The 12,903-nt window shown below is 54.2% G+C and overlaps 6 protein-coding genes across 6 annotated transcripts; 1 reads left to right on the top strand and 5 right to left on the bottom strand.

The window, feature by feature from the left end:
- Positions 1-314: 314 nt before the first annotated feature.
- On the bottom strand, positions 315-3,496 carry BDY24DRAFT_443347 (major facilitator superfamily domain-containing protein). Its single transcript, XM_076644757.1, has 8 exons — positions 3,311-3,496; positions 3,135-3,225; positions 2,600-2,709; positions 2,464-2,521; positions 1,527-2,392; positions 1,122-1,414; positions 932-1,009; positions 315-803 (listed from the first exon to the last, which is right to left on the bottom strand). The coding sequence occupies exons 1-8, from the start codon at positions 3,360-3,362 to the stop codon at positions 579-581; spliced, it is 1,773 nt and encodes a 590-aa protein (XP_076494350.1). The 5' UTR covers positions 3,363-3,496; the 3' UTR covers positions 315-578.
- Positions 3,497-4,827, bottom strand: BDY24DRAFT_396908 (uncharacterized protein). Its single transcript, XM_076641508.1, has 3 exons — positions 4,762-4,827; positions 4,599-4,679; positions 3,497-4,528 (listed from the first exon to the last, which is right to left on the bottom strand). Exons 2-3 carry the CDS (start codon positions 4,622-4,624, stop codon positions 3,769-3,771), a joined length of 786 nt encoding a protein of 261 aa, XP_076494349.1. The 5' UTR covers positions 4,625-4,679; positions 4,762-4,827; the 3' UTR covers positions 3,497-3,768.
- BDY24DRAFT_396907 (uncharacterized protein) lies at positions 4,692-5,749 on the bottom strand. Its single transcript, XM_076641507.1, has 6 exons — positions 5,731-5,749; positions 5,552-5,659; positions 5,402-5,455; positions 5,244-5,334; positions 4,827-5,158; positions 4,692-4,745 (listed from the first exon to the last, which is right to left on the bottom strand). The coding sequence occupies exons 2-5, from the start codon at positions 5,593-5,595 to the stop codon at positions 4,850-4,852; spliced, it is 498 nt and encodes a 165-aa protein (XP_076494348.1). The 5' UTR covers positions 5,596-5,659; positions 5,731-5,749; the 3' UTR covers positions 4,692-4,745; positions 4,827-4,849.
- A 1,020-nt stretch (positions 5,750-6,769) lies between these two features.
- Positions 6,770-7,875, bottom strand: BDY24DRAFT_396902 (uncharacterized protein). The gene is made up of 3 exons (XM_076641506.1): positions 7,740-7,875; positions 7,637-7,669; positions 6,770-7,568 (listed from the first exon to the last, which is right to left on the bottom strand). Exons 1-3 carry the CDS (start codon positions 7,835-7,837, stop codon positions 6,815-6,817), a joined length of 885 nt encoding a protein of 294 aa, XP_076494347.1. The 5' UTR covers positions 7,838-7,875; the 3' UTR covers positions 6,770-6,814.
- A 2,305-nt stretch (positions 7,876-10,180) lies between these two features.
- Positions 10,181-11,749, bottom strand: BDY24DRAFT_332438 (dihydroorotate dehydrogenase 2; the record flags this gene model as incomplete). The annotated part of the gene is made up of 5 exons (XM_076637135.1): positions 10,181-10,416; positions 10,557-11,145; positions 11,271-11,329; positions 11,441-11,513; positions 11,591-11,749. Coding segments are annotated over 5 exons (1,116 nt in total), but the record flags the coding sequence as incomplete, so codon positions are not given.
- Positions 11,750-12,394: 645 nt separating this feature from the next.
- On the top strand, positions 12,395-12,643 carry SDH8 (Sdh8p; the record flags this gene model as incomplete). Its single annotated transcript, XM_076637512.1, has 1 exon — positions 12,395-12,643. One exon carries the CDS (start codon positions 12,395-12,397, stop codon positions 12,641-12,643), a length of 249 nt encoding a protein of 82 aa, XP_076494345.1.
- Positions 12,644-12,903: the final 260 nt, after the last annotated feature.

The raw sequence follows: 12,903 nt of genomic DNA, 5'->3' as shown, positions 1-12,903 counted from the left end.
CATTGAATGCCGGTCTGTAGAACATCTACACCCTCGAACCAACACGAAAGTGACGATGAGATGGCGGAGGGAATATATAAAAAAAGAGGAGAGGAGAGAGGAAGGTGTAACGCGAAACGGAAGAAGACCGAGGAGGGAGGAGGGAGGGAGGTGGTGGCGAGTCTTGTCAGCACTCCCTTCTCTTCTCTCCTTCTTCTTTTCGAACGTAGAACTCACTCGGCTTCTCCTCGTCCTTGACCGTATCCTTCTTGCGGGAGGAGACCGTCATCCACGGAGCAAGGCAGAGAGAGAGAGGGAGAAAAGGGAAGGGGGAAGGAAGGGAGGAGGAGAAGAGGAGGGAGTTGGAGTTTGTGAAAAGCACAGTCAGGTCGATCGAGGAAGGTTTGGTAGTTTCAAGGAACGATTTTTTTTTAACTCCTACCGTTGCAAAGCGTAAGAAGATGGTATAGATGAAAAGATCTACGCATTAGATTTCGACTACAAGAAACAAGGAGCGAAAAAGGAGCAAAACTGAGCGAAGCAGTCCGTGTTTCGTCGTCGCGCCGCTCTCCCTCTCCCTTAATAAGGTCGTCCTCCCCTCACGCCCTCCCTCTCCATCTCCTCCCCAACCAAGCTACCACCACCCCACCGAGCACGGTAGCAACGACGCTCATCCACATGATCCCTTCGAAGCATCCCGATCCGGCGCAGACTCGAGTGGGACCGGAGGGATCTTCGGGGAGTCCGACGGGAGATTGATGGAGTTGATGGAGGTGGGCGAGGTAGGCGTAGAGGTAGGTGAAGAGGAGAGAGGAGGTGGCGCACTAAGTTGATAGAAGGTTAGAAAGCGGGCAGAGAGCGTTGGGAGTCAGCGATTGATGGAAAGAGGGAGAGAACGGGAGGGACGCGTCGAAAAGATGTGACAAGACGGAGAGAGATTCGGAGAACGAACAAGGATGGAGAGGATTCCAAAGTTTCGGCCAAACGTCTTGAGACCAAAGATTTGAGCGCAGAGGGAAGGGGTGAGGGTCTGGAAGCAAACAAAGACGAGAACGCGTCGACGTCAGTTTCCTTCTCCCTCTCAAACCCTCACGTCCCAGCTCTACTCTTTCCAACCCAGCACCCAAGCACTCAGTACTCACAAAGATCGTACCATAACTCCACCCAACCACACTCGTCAACACCCACAGCGCATCCACATCCTTCAACCCACCGACGGCTGCGAACAGATACGCCGTCCCCAACCCAACAAGCGTGATCAGAAGCATGTGCGGCTTGCTCAAGTGAATCCTTCGACGATAGGGTTCCTCCTTGGATTCCTCGACCTGTCGAACGAGTTCGGAGAGAGGGGGAGTGTTGGCGGAGGGAGGAGGAGGTTGGGGTTTCTTGGGAGCGGAGAGGTAGTCGGCTAGGAGACCGACGGAGAGACGGGAGACTGGAAGAAAAGCGAGGAGGCGGAGAGGTAAGAGGGTATTCGGTCAGCGACGAGATCGAAAAGGTGAGAGGCTGAAGTGAGAAGAAGAGGAAGAAAGAGCGACGCGACTAACTCGTGTTTCCGATGGAGATAATCTGAACGTGAGTCTGTCGAACTTGGAGAGGAGATCGGGTTGGAGATGGCGAGAAGAAGGATGCCGAGGTGAGGAGGGTTTCGAGGAGGAGAGGGGTAGTGGTGGTTCCGAACGAAGGGACGGGAGTGAGGAGAGAGGTGATGATGCTCCCAACGCTTCCGAGGATCATCTCCGCCGGCCCTACGATCAAGAACATCGCCGCTCCCAACCCCCAGAACGTCTTCTCCCTCATCAAATGACTCAAGCTCAGATCTGTCGTCCCTCGAACGAGCTTCAACTTCTGACGAACGAGCAAAGGCGTCGACTCGTCGTCCCTCAACCCCACTCCTCCTCCTGCTCCTCCCTCCTCTTCCTCGTCGAGCATCCTCTGCACCTGACTCAGCGACGGAGGAGTCTCAGGAAGCTCTGCGATCCTCTCCTCCTCCTCGAGGATTAACATCCCTTCCCGATCAGGCATGACCTTCATCCCAACCGCCGCGACGACGTTCCATCCTCCGACGAGTCCGATGAGAGCTCCCGTAAAGGCGACGACGTTGAGTTCTGCGTCTCCATCGTCGAAGATTTTGAGACTTGCTATCGAGGAGAGGAAGAAGGAGGAGAGACCGAAGAGGGCGAGAGGAGTCCCGATGGCTATCGAGGGATGGGAGGGGAAGGTGAGAGTTGAGGTGTTGAGAGAGGCGAAATAGGAGGCCACAGTCCCCATTCCGATCCAAGCGTATGAGATAGCGAGGAGGACGTGGATGGGGAGGTTGAGGAAGGAGGGTGGGTGGGAGGGAGAGGAGCCGAGGAGGTACGAGAACGAGGTGTATCCTATCAGGTTGAGGAAAGCGGCGAGAAGGGAGGTTCTGACAGGGACGACGAAGGTGAAAGAAGAATCAGGACGAGTAGATCCAAGTTCGAAGAGTACGAGACTTACTTCCTAGGGCCGTAGTGATCTGCAAAACTTCCGATCGCTGCAGCTGAGAAGTAGAGGCCTGGCGAGAGGGATTCAAGCGATCCGAGTCAGCGATTGGAAGGGATTTCTTGAGACGATGAGGCTACGAGAAGGTCACCTATGGTACCTCCAACGAAGATGTTGTTGACCCTGGCTTGATCTAGGTTGAATCTTGAAGCGACGGCGGGAGAGTAGAGCGGGAAGATGGTCACCCCTCCAGCGGTCAGGCTTGCGACGACGAGCAGAAGGAGGGAGCCAAAGAGCTGGTCAGTACGGAGCTCTCAACTCGACTTATGGAGCGAGATGAAGATCGAGATTAAGGGAGAAGACAGAGGGAGTAAAGAGGCTGCTGGGAATAAGAGGTGAGCTCGAAGGGTGAAGCAGAGTGTCGAGCCTGAGAAGAAGGAGCAGCGTGAGGTCACTCGTCCTCCTCGTCCTCGAGCTCTTCTATCTACTACAACACCTCCCTCTCAGCCAGATCCAGCCCCTCTCTGAGTTACCTCTACCACCTAGATGGCTGACGAAACTCTCCAGCCCTCACAACTGCCTCCCTCCTCCCCAGCGAGCTCGTCCCAGCACACCTCCCGGTCTCGTCCGGACAGGTGGATCCCTTCTGCTCTGACTCGACGTGTAAGGAGGAAGGAAATACGTACCAGTTTCCTGCGATGGCGATGAAGACGAAGAGCAGTCTTATCCTTCGATACCAGATGCGATTAGAGACAGGATCGGGATTGGGAAGCTCATCTGAACAAGAAGGAAAGGAGGAGGAGGAGAAGGAGCGAGGTCAGCATCAAGAGACTTCAGCTTTGCTCCTCTCGATAAGACTCACCTATCTCCTCTATCGGACCTTGTCGTTCGGAGAAGGAAGGTTCGGGGGTCATGCTCTGAGTTGAGAGAGAGCGAGAGAAAGACCCTCAAAGAGAGGGATGGCGGGGTCGTGGTTGAGCAGCTTCGAGGAGTGAGCTCGTCCTCCTTTTGGTCGCCGCCCTTTCAAGAGAGACGGCCTGAGATCCGGTCTCCAGATTTGCGGTGAGGAATGCTTTTAAAACGGAGGGGTATCTGTCGATGGTGGATCCTGAAGGGCCAAACTTGCGAACTTCTTCTCAACTGTGGGGAGGCTTCTTCTCGGACGACGAAGAAGGTCAAGTTGACGCGTCGAGAACGTCCTTCTCCTTCTTCTTGAACCGAGCTAGGCGAGCAAAATGAGGGATAGAGTCATAAATTTGATCAAAGAACGAAACGTTAAGTACTGCTAGACCGAAACCATGCAAGAAAGCGTGCGACTACTCAACCAATGACCGATCTCCTCCTCTCCGACTTCCCTCTCTCCTCCAGCATCTCCCTCGCCCAAGACATCCTCTGAATATCCGACATCTCCCTCACTCCCACGAGAAACACTCCTCCGCTCTTCATGCTAGTCTCGAACCAATCCAAACATCCAACGCACGTCAACTTCCCACCGATCTTCACGAGCTCGCTTGGATCTTCGGGACTTGGAGCAGCAAGGTAGAAGGTAGAGAAAGGGACGGCTTCGGCACATCCGCACCACCAGCAGAACGACGAGGGAGGAACGCAGAACGAGGGAGGGGTCCCGAGTTGAAGGAACGTGAGAGGTTCGAGAGGACGAGGAGGACGATGCGACGACGGATTTCCGAGCGAGGGCGACGACGACGACGACGAGTTGTAGGAATGAGAGGTTCGAGCAAGGGGTTGAGCGGGGAAGTGGAGATGGACGTGGTTGAGAGAGGAGTGAGAGAGGGACGACGGTCCAGCGGGAGGAGAAGGGAGAGGGTTCGAAGACGTTCCCAATGCGACGGACGACGAAGGAGGGGAAGGCGAGGAGTTCCTCGATTGCAAAACCAATCTCGGCTTCTTCTGGATGCTTTGAGCGAGCTCCTCCGAGGTTAGGTCGTCCCATCGTCTCCTTGGGGAAGCGGAAGGCGCTTGGGATCGTGTTTCTCGATTGGAAGGAAGGTGTGTCGTCGTCGCTGTGGCGAGGGAAGGAGTGACGGATTGGAGAGCGTAGTCGGAGTGGGTAGTGGAAGGTCTGAAAAACGAGAGAAGAAGGCGTCAAAGTCAGCCAACGAACGCGGCATCGACGAGACGCGTCGACTCGCTTGAGCGTTTTCGACTCGAGATCCATCTCGTCGTTGTCCTGTTTGTCGTCGGATGAAACACCTGGCTGGGCACCAGTAGACCTGGATACAAGTGGGGCGTAGAAAGAGGTCAGCTCACAGTTTGAAAGGAGGGAGAAAGGAGGGAGAGGAAGATGGATCTCACTTGGACGACGTCCTTTCTGCTTTAGGAAGCTTGACGGGGACTTCTCGAGGAGCCTATGAGGGAGAAATGAAATAAAGAGATCGTATGATCAGGAAGTTCTTCGTCGTCGATCATTCGATAAGAAAATGGAAGAGAGGAGGGAGAAACGCACCGTCTTCCACACCTTGGTTTGCTGTTTCAACGGCTGATTCGACGACGAAGAGATAGTTCCAGAATCATCGTAGCTGATGGTGTTCATGTTGGAAGAGTCGACGGACGAAGAGGGAGGAAACGACGATCCAGACGACGACGACGACGAGAAGGAGGGAGTCGTCCTCAGGGCGTCTGCTGCTGTTTTGAGAAGCAACCTATGGTTGTGGTAGTATTTCTTGACTGATTCGAATGTTCGGGAAGGATGCTATGAATCAAGAAGAGCGAAGAAGACAGAGAAGAAAGGTGAGAACAACGCCAACCATCGACGCGTCGGATCGTCGTCAACTCACCTGAAGTTGGAAGGCTCGGAAGACGTTTGCTTGAGGTCCAGAGGTTGAATCTAGGAGCCGAACAAGGTCCTCCTCCTCGGCAGTAGTCCAGCTTTGAGATGTGACGCTGATGATCAGTGGATAAGACGAAAGAAGGGACAGGAGAGCGAGCGACTCACCGGTTCTTCGTCGCGATTCGAGCACCTGGAACGATAGCCCGGGGACTCTCGGATCTGGAAGAGGAACCAACAGGTGTCCAAGTAGTGAGCTTTCGATGTAAACTTCGAGCGAAGCAGATCACGAGGCGTTGCTTTGCCAACTCGACTCACTGGATGTCCTCGATCTCGACCTCTCGCTTCTCCTCCAACTTCATCGACCTCTTCAGAGGTGACTCAACCTTAGGGACGGAGAGTGAAGGTGGGGAGGACTTGTCGAGTCTATTTCAGAGTGAGGAAAGAGGATTCGGTGAGACAAAGGAACTCGAAGAGAAGGGACGAACACGACTCACTGAGGAACCGTTCGAGCTCGCTCCTCCTCCTCTTCTTCTCCTCCTCCTCCCATGGCAAACTTCTGATCCGAGTCCTTCTCGACCTTTGGAACAAAGGCATATTCCTCCTCCGATACCCACTCTCTCTTGATCATGCTGTGGTAGATCCAGGGGATGGTGACGAGGTGCTGAGATCGAGAGGAGGAGGAGGAGGTAGCGAGGAGAGGGTCTCCAAGGGTGGAAGGAGAGTCGAGGACGACGTGGGTAGCGTTGGTGAGAGTTGTAGTGACGAGAGGAGCACTGGAGGGATCTCGATTCTGTAATTGAACGACGAAGAGGGAGTGGTTATTCCCAGCGCTTCGAGGAGGAAGGAAGGGGAGAGCGGGAAGCGGGAAGGGAGTGAGTGGAGTGGGAGGGACGAACGGAGAGCTCCTTTCCAAGTCTGACAGCATGCTCTGAGGTCGGATCAAAGAAAAGGATGAAGCCTGAAGGCCATCGAGGTCGAGAAGATGCGATGCTGGGAGAAGTAGCGGTATCGTTGGCGGCAAGGGAGGAGAGGGAAGAACGAAGGTGTTGAGCTTGATTTGAAGTCCAGAGCAACGGCTCGGTAGAGCCCGTAGGCTGATTGGCTGTGATCTGAGAGAAAGTATCCATCTTGGGTAGATTCCAGGAGGTTTACTGAGGTTCGAACTTGAAGGGAAGGCTTCCCATGGAACGAGCACGAGAAGAGAAGGAGGTGGTTGGAGGAGACTCCGAAATGAGCTCGACGCTTCCTTCCCTCTTTCATCGCTACGTTGAGCTGGCGTTTTTCCATTATCTCGACTGTATCACATATATCTGAACATCTAGACACCTTGGCTTTGAAAAGTTATAAGAAGCTGATCTCACTTCTTCACCCACCAGAAGATTCGAGCCCAGCAGTCAGAACGCGTCGCACTCTCCATCAAGAGACAGGATTTGCCTCCATAATCACGTCCAGAAAAGAGGGAAATCATGAGATTCGTAAACCCAAACAAGATTGAAGCCCAAATGGCACCCAAAACACCAACACCGTCTCCTCCCTCCCTCCCTCAACCCTCCGCCGCCGTCCCTCCATCCCTCCTCCTCACAAGCGAAGCTCTCTCCTTCCTTCCCTGATGCTCCAACTTCTTCCTAGTCCAATCCAACTTCTCCAACTCTCCCATCTCCCTCCCTGACCCATCTCCTCTCCCCATCCACCTCTCTGTCCTCTCGAAACAAAACGAACACGCGACTCTCCCTTCGACCCTCCTGAACCCCTGAGAGCTCGAAGGATCCTGCTCAGCGAGACCGAGAGCTCGGAAGTACTCAGACTCTTCCTCTCCTGTTCCGCACCAGAAGCAGAAGGGAGAGGACGAGGGGAGGGAGGAGGGTGCGACGCCGAGTTGAAGGAAGGAGGGTGGTTCGAATTCAGAGTCCGAGTCGGAGTCGAGAGGAGTTTGGTTTTGGGAGTGGTGGATGGGAGCAGAAGTAGAGGATTGTGGTTGTTGTTGGTGCTGGTGCTGGTGCTTGCGAGAAGGGTTGAGATTGGAGCTGAATTCCGACGCGACCGTCGGAGTCCCAGTCGCGTCACCGCTCCCGAGGAGGTCTTGATACTCCGAGATCTTCCTCCTATATCGATGCTCGATTGACAAAACGTTTCGACGAGGGTGCTGGAAGTATCAAGGAGGAGATGGGAAGGCGAGATGAGAATCTCGACGCGAAGGAGAAGACGACGAAGAGAGATGAAACAAACCAAGGCAAACATCTTCTCGGCTGCTTCCAGAGACGTCCTGCTGGTCTTGAGGCATGTCTGGAAGTCGGATTCTTCTTGATCGGTGTACGTTGGGCGAGGAGGACGTCTGGAAGAATGAAAGACGGAGGAGTCAGTAGTCGAAGCGACTTCTCGACGGAAAGAAGAGAAACTGACGCTGATTCAGTGTTCGAGAAGGTTTGGGCTCTCCTGAAGGAACAAATGTCAGACACAACCTCGGGGTCGTGAACATAACGAGAAAGATCGTTGCGGAACTCACTTCGAAACCTGCTTCTCCATTCCTTTTCTCTCCCCGTCCCAGTCGTTCAACTCCTCCGTTGCTCTCCCCTTTCCGTTCCCACCTCGAAGAAGATCCATCTTTGAGTCGAACTTGTCCTTCCAGTTTCGGTGGTGCTCCCGGCAGGCAGCTCCAGATCGACGAGTGTGCTGGGAGGATCGAAAGACAAAAGACGCGACGAGGATTGCACCTCGGAGAAAACGAGAAGCTCTAGATAAGAGGCTCACCTCTGTTCTAGCGAACCTATCGAAAGCATCTCGACCCTTCTGATCCCGACGAGTGTAGTTCTCCAAGGGGAGAAGGAATCGAGCGAGAGCGTCGTCCTCGGAGTCGAGCCATCGTCCGACGGTCGGGAGGTTGGGAAGCTTGCCACTGCAAGAAAAGGTCAAAGAGTAAAGAAGAGTCGAGGAGTGAGCATCACATCGCGTGTAGAAGAAGGAAGAGCTACTCACCTCGTTCTCTCCTCTGCATGGCTTCGATCTTCGTCCTCGTCCTCCTCCCTCCCTTTCCCCTTTGCTCGCTCCTCCCTCCTCCTCTTGAGGTCTTCCTTCGCGTCAACGAACAAGAAATCTTCCTCTGGTTCCCACGATGAGCACATGATACATTGCTTTAGCCACTGGTAGGTGACGAGCAAGGGAAGGCGAGCGGGAGAAGAGGAAGAGGAGGAGGAGGAGAGTTGTTGAGCTTGCAGTTGAAGGACGGCGTCTCCGAATGTGGATTCAGGATCGAGAACGAGGTGAGTGGCTTCGAAGACGATGGAGGTGAGTTGGGGTGGGCTGTCGTTGGTGAGAGTCTGGAGTGAAGAGAGAAAGGAAGGTCAGGATGAAGGGAGGTGGTGGAGCGGAGGAGGAGGAGGAGGAGCCTGGAGGAAGAGGTCGAGCTCACCGAGAGGTTCTCGTTCAGTCTAAAATTCGTTTTGGTAGCGAGTGGATCCAGGTAGAGAAGAAATCCGTTCGGCCAGACTGGTTTGCAGCTTGAGAGTGATGCTGAGGGAGTAGAGGAGTTGTTATTGGGTTGGGAAGCGACGGGGAAGGGGAGAGGAGGAGGAGGAGGAGGGTGTTGAGCTCGAGCTTCGTCCGTCGCAGGAGCCGTTGCGTTCTTCTCCTGAACGACCGAGTTGGGATTATCGAAGCTTGACATGATGACTAGAAGGGTACGAGCGATCTACTGGTGATCCAACTTGAAGGAAAAGGGGTCCGTACTGAGCTTAAGAGGCAGAGAAGGAGTCGAGGGTCATGGGTGGAAGTCAACTTCAACTTCTTTCCTCCTTTTGCTTTTGGCCTACAACTTCCTGCAGCTCGATCCCAAATCTATTCTCGATCCTTCTACCATCTCAACATTTCCCTGGAATACTTGATCGCATGGGCTCAGGTTCGTAACTTCACCTTCTCTTTGACTGAATGGGGAGGGGATCAGACGAGCGAGAGGTAAGGTGGACTGTCCCTCCTTCCTCTGTCCTTTCCCCATCTTGCACTGCCCCTTCTTTGGACGTAGTGCACTGAAGATCAGACGAGAAAAAGTCTCCAAGTGGCGAGTCCTTTCTCGACACTTCTGGGCTTCGTGTGAAGGTGTGAGAGATTTCGACGCGCGCGTCGTCGTCTTCACTCGATGGAACCATTCTTGAATCAACAAGAGATTGAAATTTACTAGTAAGCGACTGAAAAGGATCGCCCATCCGCATCTCCCATCCCAAACTCTGACGGTCTACGAACCGATCCCTGTTCGACCTCGACCAAGCGCCTTCTTTCATCTCCCACCGTCTCGGCTAGCTTCCTCACAACCCACTCCAGCAGCTCAAGCTCCGTCATCTCTCCAGCTCCCTCCCCAACCGCTTCTGAGGACAGAGGTGTTGGCTGAGAAGGTGGAAGAAGGAGATCGGTTGAAAAAGGGGGTCAAGAAGATGAAGGCGTTCGGGGACGCGTCTCGTTCGTCGAGGGAGACGGCGCTTCGAAGCTTGATTGCGACGAGTCAAGTTGGGTGAGGATCTGCAGATCAAGGAAGAGATATGGGACAGAAGAGCGTTAGTTTGAGCATCATTCCACAGTTGGAAGATAAGCAGAGAAGACGCACGCAAAAAAAAAGCCGTCGTCGACGCGTCGTTTTCGTTCGTCCGGTTCGCCTCGGCCCCATCTCTCCTCTTCTCATCTCTCTTTCCCTCTCTCTAGATAGACCTACAACCAAACTTGAACATACCATTAGAAGAGTCAATCCTCGTCTACAGCAGATACCCTATGGGCCGTTCCTCCTCAAAGCAATTCCCTGACCTCCTTCTCCAACTCCTTTACCTCCTCCACCAGCTCCCTTCCCTTCTCCCCAACCACACCCAACATCCCAGCAGCCTTTTTCTGATTCTGCACCTCCCTCTGCCTCCTCTCCCAAACCAACGTCCTGAACGTCACATCCCTCTTCTCCAACTCCTCCTCCAACTCGTCCTTGATCTTCCTCGCCGTCCCCACCCCGTTGAACCCGAAGCTAGTGTAGAGCTGTACGGCTGAAGCTCCTGCTTCGACGAATTCGAGGACGTCGGAACCGGTGGAGATTCCTCCGCAACCGATGATGGGGAGGAGGGGTGGGAGTTGGGATCGGAGGGAACGAAGGGTGGAGAGAGCGAGGGGTTTGAGAGGAGGGCCGGAGAGACCTCCGGTTTCGGTGGCGAGAGCTGAAGAGAGAGAAAAGGGAGGTGGTGAGAGAGTGGTGGGAGAAAGAGGGAGGAATAGGTGGAGGGGGGGAAGCAAGAAATAAAGGTGAGCTTCGATCTCGACGCGTCGACGCTCGAACGGGAAAAGGCTTCGAACTCACGAGACTTCAAACTAGCCGGTCTCCCAATCGTCGTATTACTAACGATCACTCCATCCACTCCACTCTCCTTCACAGCCCTTGCAATATCCCCAACCTGTTCCTCTCCCAAATCAGGCGCAACCTTCACCACGACCTTTGGTCTCCTCCCATCGCTTCCAACCACCAACGCATCCCTCTCCTTCACCACCCTCCCCAACAGCGTCCCCAGCCTCCCTCCACCTTGCAACGCTCTCAGTCCAGGCGTGTTGGGACTGCTGACGTTGATGACCAGCACATCCGCGTAGGGTCCAAAGAGCCTGACTCCAGACAGGTAGTCCTCGTCCGAATCCTCCGCGGAGAGCTTGTTCTTGCCCAAGTTGATGGCGAGAAGAGAGTGAGGGGACAAGGATCGGTTGAGATTTTGAGGTGGGAAGGGGTAGGAAGGGTCGTGGTTGGTTGGGAGGAGAGCTTTGTTGTGTTTGTAGAATGAGGTGAGGCGAGCTTGGAGGTTGTCGAGGACGGCAGAGTGACCGTCAGAGTTGAAACCGTAGCGGTTGATGCACGCTCCGTCTTCGAGGAGGCGGAAGAATCGGGGTTTGGGGTTGCCTTCCTGTTAAGGGTAGAGAGGGGGGTTGAGGGAGGGAGGGAGGGAGGAAAGAGAAGGAGTGAGGTTGAGCTCGACTTTTTCCTTCAAATCGGATTGATCTCGCCGCGAAAACAGAGAGAGGGACGAACCTGAGGTTTAGGCGTAACACTTCCAATCTCGACGTATCCGAATCCGAGTCCGAACAGGGCTAAGATGTCACGACGAACAAAAGAAACGAACAAGGGAAGGAAGAAGAAAACGAGGTGAGCTCCCATTTCCTTCTCGCTCGAGGAACGTCTTCGAATCTCTCTTCACTCACCATCTACCGCCTCAGCGTTCTTATCGAACCCAGCTGCTACTCCCAGAGGGTTGGAGAGAATTTGTCCAAACAACTGTCAACGAAACAACAACAACAAAGACGATCAACTTTCAGCCCTCGCCCTCTCGGTTCGTTCTCTTCAAAACTCACCTCAACCTCCAGATTCTCCGTATCCTTCTTCGGATCCTTACTCCCAAAGGGACCGCCATACTTCATAAAGTTGATCGCGAGTCTATGACTCGTTTCGGCGTCAAACAGGGTTCGAATGACTGGCATGATGACTTTTGGATGGAGGGAGCTCGACGCATCGGTGAGCATGCCGTATCCGACTCCTACGACCAAGGCGAGAAGGACGGTCGGGATGATGAGAGTGTTGACCTCGACTTCAGGAGGAGGAGGTGGTGGAGTTTCGACTTCGGGAGGTGGGCGAGGAGGAGGAGAGGCGGCGGAGGGTCGGTAGGGCTTTGAAGCTGGGAGGGGAGGAGGAGTTGAGTAGGGTCGCGAGAGGGAGAGGAGCGAAGGGCTGAAGGAAGATCGATTAGAGAGGACTCGAAGAGATATCCGACGAGAAGCTGAAGGGAGGAGGAGAGAGGAGGACATCTTTCTTTCGATGGTGGTGGGTTGAAGAGAGAGAGGAAAAAGTCGAGAAGCACGAGGGAAGGAAGCTGATTTCGGACTTCTGGATCGTGTCCTCCCCTTCTCTCTCCTTCCCTTCCAACCTTCACTCCCTCGCAACTCACCAATCGCTCAGAACTCTCCTCTTCTTCTATCCTTTATCTCTTTTCAACAACAAACAACAAAGCAACAATCAACATGGCATCCCTTCGATCCCTCCTCTCGTCCTCGCTCCTCCCCAAGTCCTCCTCCCCTCTCTGTCTCTCTCGTCGTTCCTTCAACCTCTCCGCCTCCCTTCTCTCTACCCCACCTTCCTCTACCAAACCTGCCGCAGCACCCATGTTCCGACCCGGTCCTCCTTCCCTCCCTGCAGCCGAACAGCGCGAGTTCGAAGCTCTCCAGAAGAAGGCTCAAACCGTCGATCTCGCCGACGTCGTCGAACCCGACCTTCATCGAGATCTCAGGAGGACGCCCAAGCCAGATTTCGAAGGAGAGGTCAACCCTGTCACCGGAGAGGTCGGAGGTCCCAAGAAGGATCCCCTGTTGGGGAACGAGTGGACGTTCGGAGGGAGGGCGACGGATTTCTAAGGGGAGGAGAGGTGGTGGATCGTGGGTTTGTACGGGATGAGGAGTGGGCTGGGGTCCTCTAGGAGGGTTGGGAGTTGGATAGGTAGGGAGAGAGGACGGAGAGCTCTCTAGTAAGATATGTAGGGGTGGCTCGATTGCAACGGAGGAAGATTTGGTGAGCTCGATTCGTTTCTGGAAGGGCATCGGGAGGAAACGTGAGCTCACCGGCTCTTCGTCTCTTTCCTTTTCCCCGTTTCCTTGTCTTCAGGTGCCCTCGAACT

Source organism: Mrakia frigida, assembly GCF_051309035.1.
Source record: "Mrakia frigida strain ATCC 22029 unplaced genomic scaffold BDY24scaffold_27, whole genome shotgun sequence".
Lineage (NCBI taxonomy): Eukaryota > Fungi > Basidiomycota > Tremellomycetes > Cystofilobasidiales > Mrakiaceae > Mrakia > Mrakia frigida.
Note: the sequence above shows the minus strand (reverse complement) of the source record. Positions and strands in the feature narration are given on the sequence as shown.

Coding starts and splice junctions, on each gene's coding strand:
- BDY24DRAFT_443347 (XM_076644757.1), bottom strand. CDS start 3,362: ATGACCCCCGAACCTTCCTTCTCCGAACGACAAGGTCCGATAGAGGAG. Junction 3,226..3,310: donor AGGTCCGATAGAGGAGATAG/GTGAGTCTTATC, acceptor CTTCTTGTTCAG/ATGAGCTTCCCAATCCCGAT. Junction 1,010..1,121: donor GGAGTTATGGTACGATCTTT/GTGAGTACTGAG, acceptor GTTTGCTTCCAG/ACCCTCACCCCTTCCCTCTG.
- BDY24DRAFT_396908 (XM_076641508.1), bottom strand. CDS start 4,624: ATGGATCTCGAGTCGAAAACGCTCAA. Junction 4,529..4,598: donor CTCGAGTCGAAAACGCTCAA/GCGAGTCGACGC, acceptor CTCGTTTTTCAG/ACCTTCCACTACCCACTCCG.
- BDY24DRAFT_396907 (XM_076641507.1), bottom strand. CDS start 5,595: ATGAAGTTGGAGGAGAAGCGAGAGGTCGAGATCGAGGACATCCA. Junction 5,456..5,551: donor GTCGAGATCGAGGACATCCA/GTGAGTCGAGTT, acceptor TTCCTCTTCCAG/ATCCGAGAGTCCCCGGGCTA. Junction 5,159..5,243: donor TCCGAGCCTTCCAACTTCAG/GTGAGTTGACGA, acceptor CTTGATTCATAG/CATCCTTCCCGAACATTCGA.
- BDY24DRAFT_396902 (XM_076641506.1), bottom strand. CDS start 7,837: ATGGATCTTCTTCGAGGTGGGAACGGAAAGGGGAGAGCAACGGAGGAG. Junction 7,670..7,739: donor ATGGAGAAGCAGGTTTCGAA/GTGAGTTCCGCA, acceptor TTGTTCCTTCAG/GAGAGCCCAAACCTTCTCGA. Junction 7,569..7,636: donor TTCTCGAACACTGAATCAGC/GTCAGTTTCTCT, acceptor TCATTCTTCCAG/ACGTCCTCCTCGCCCAACGT.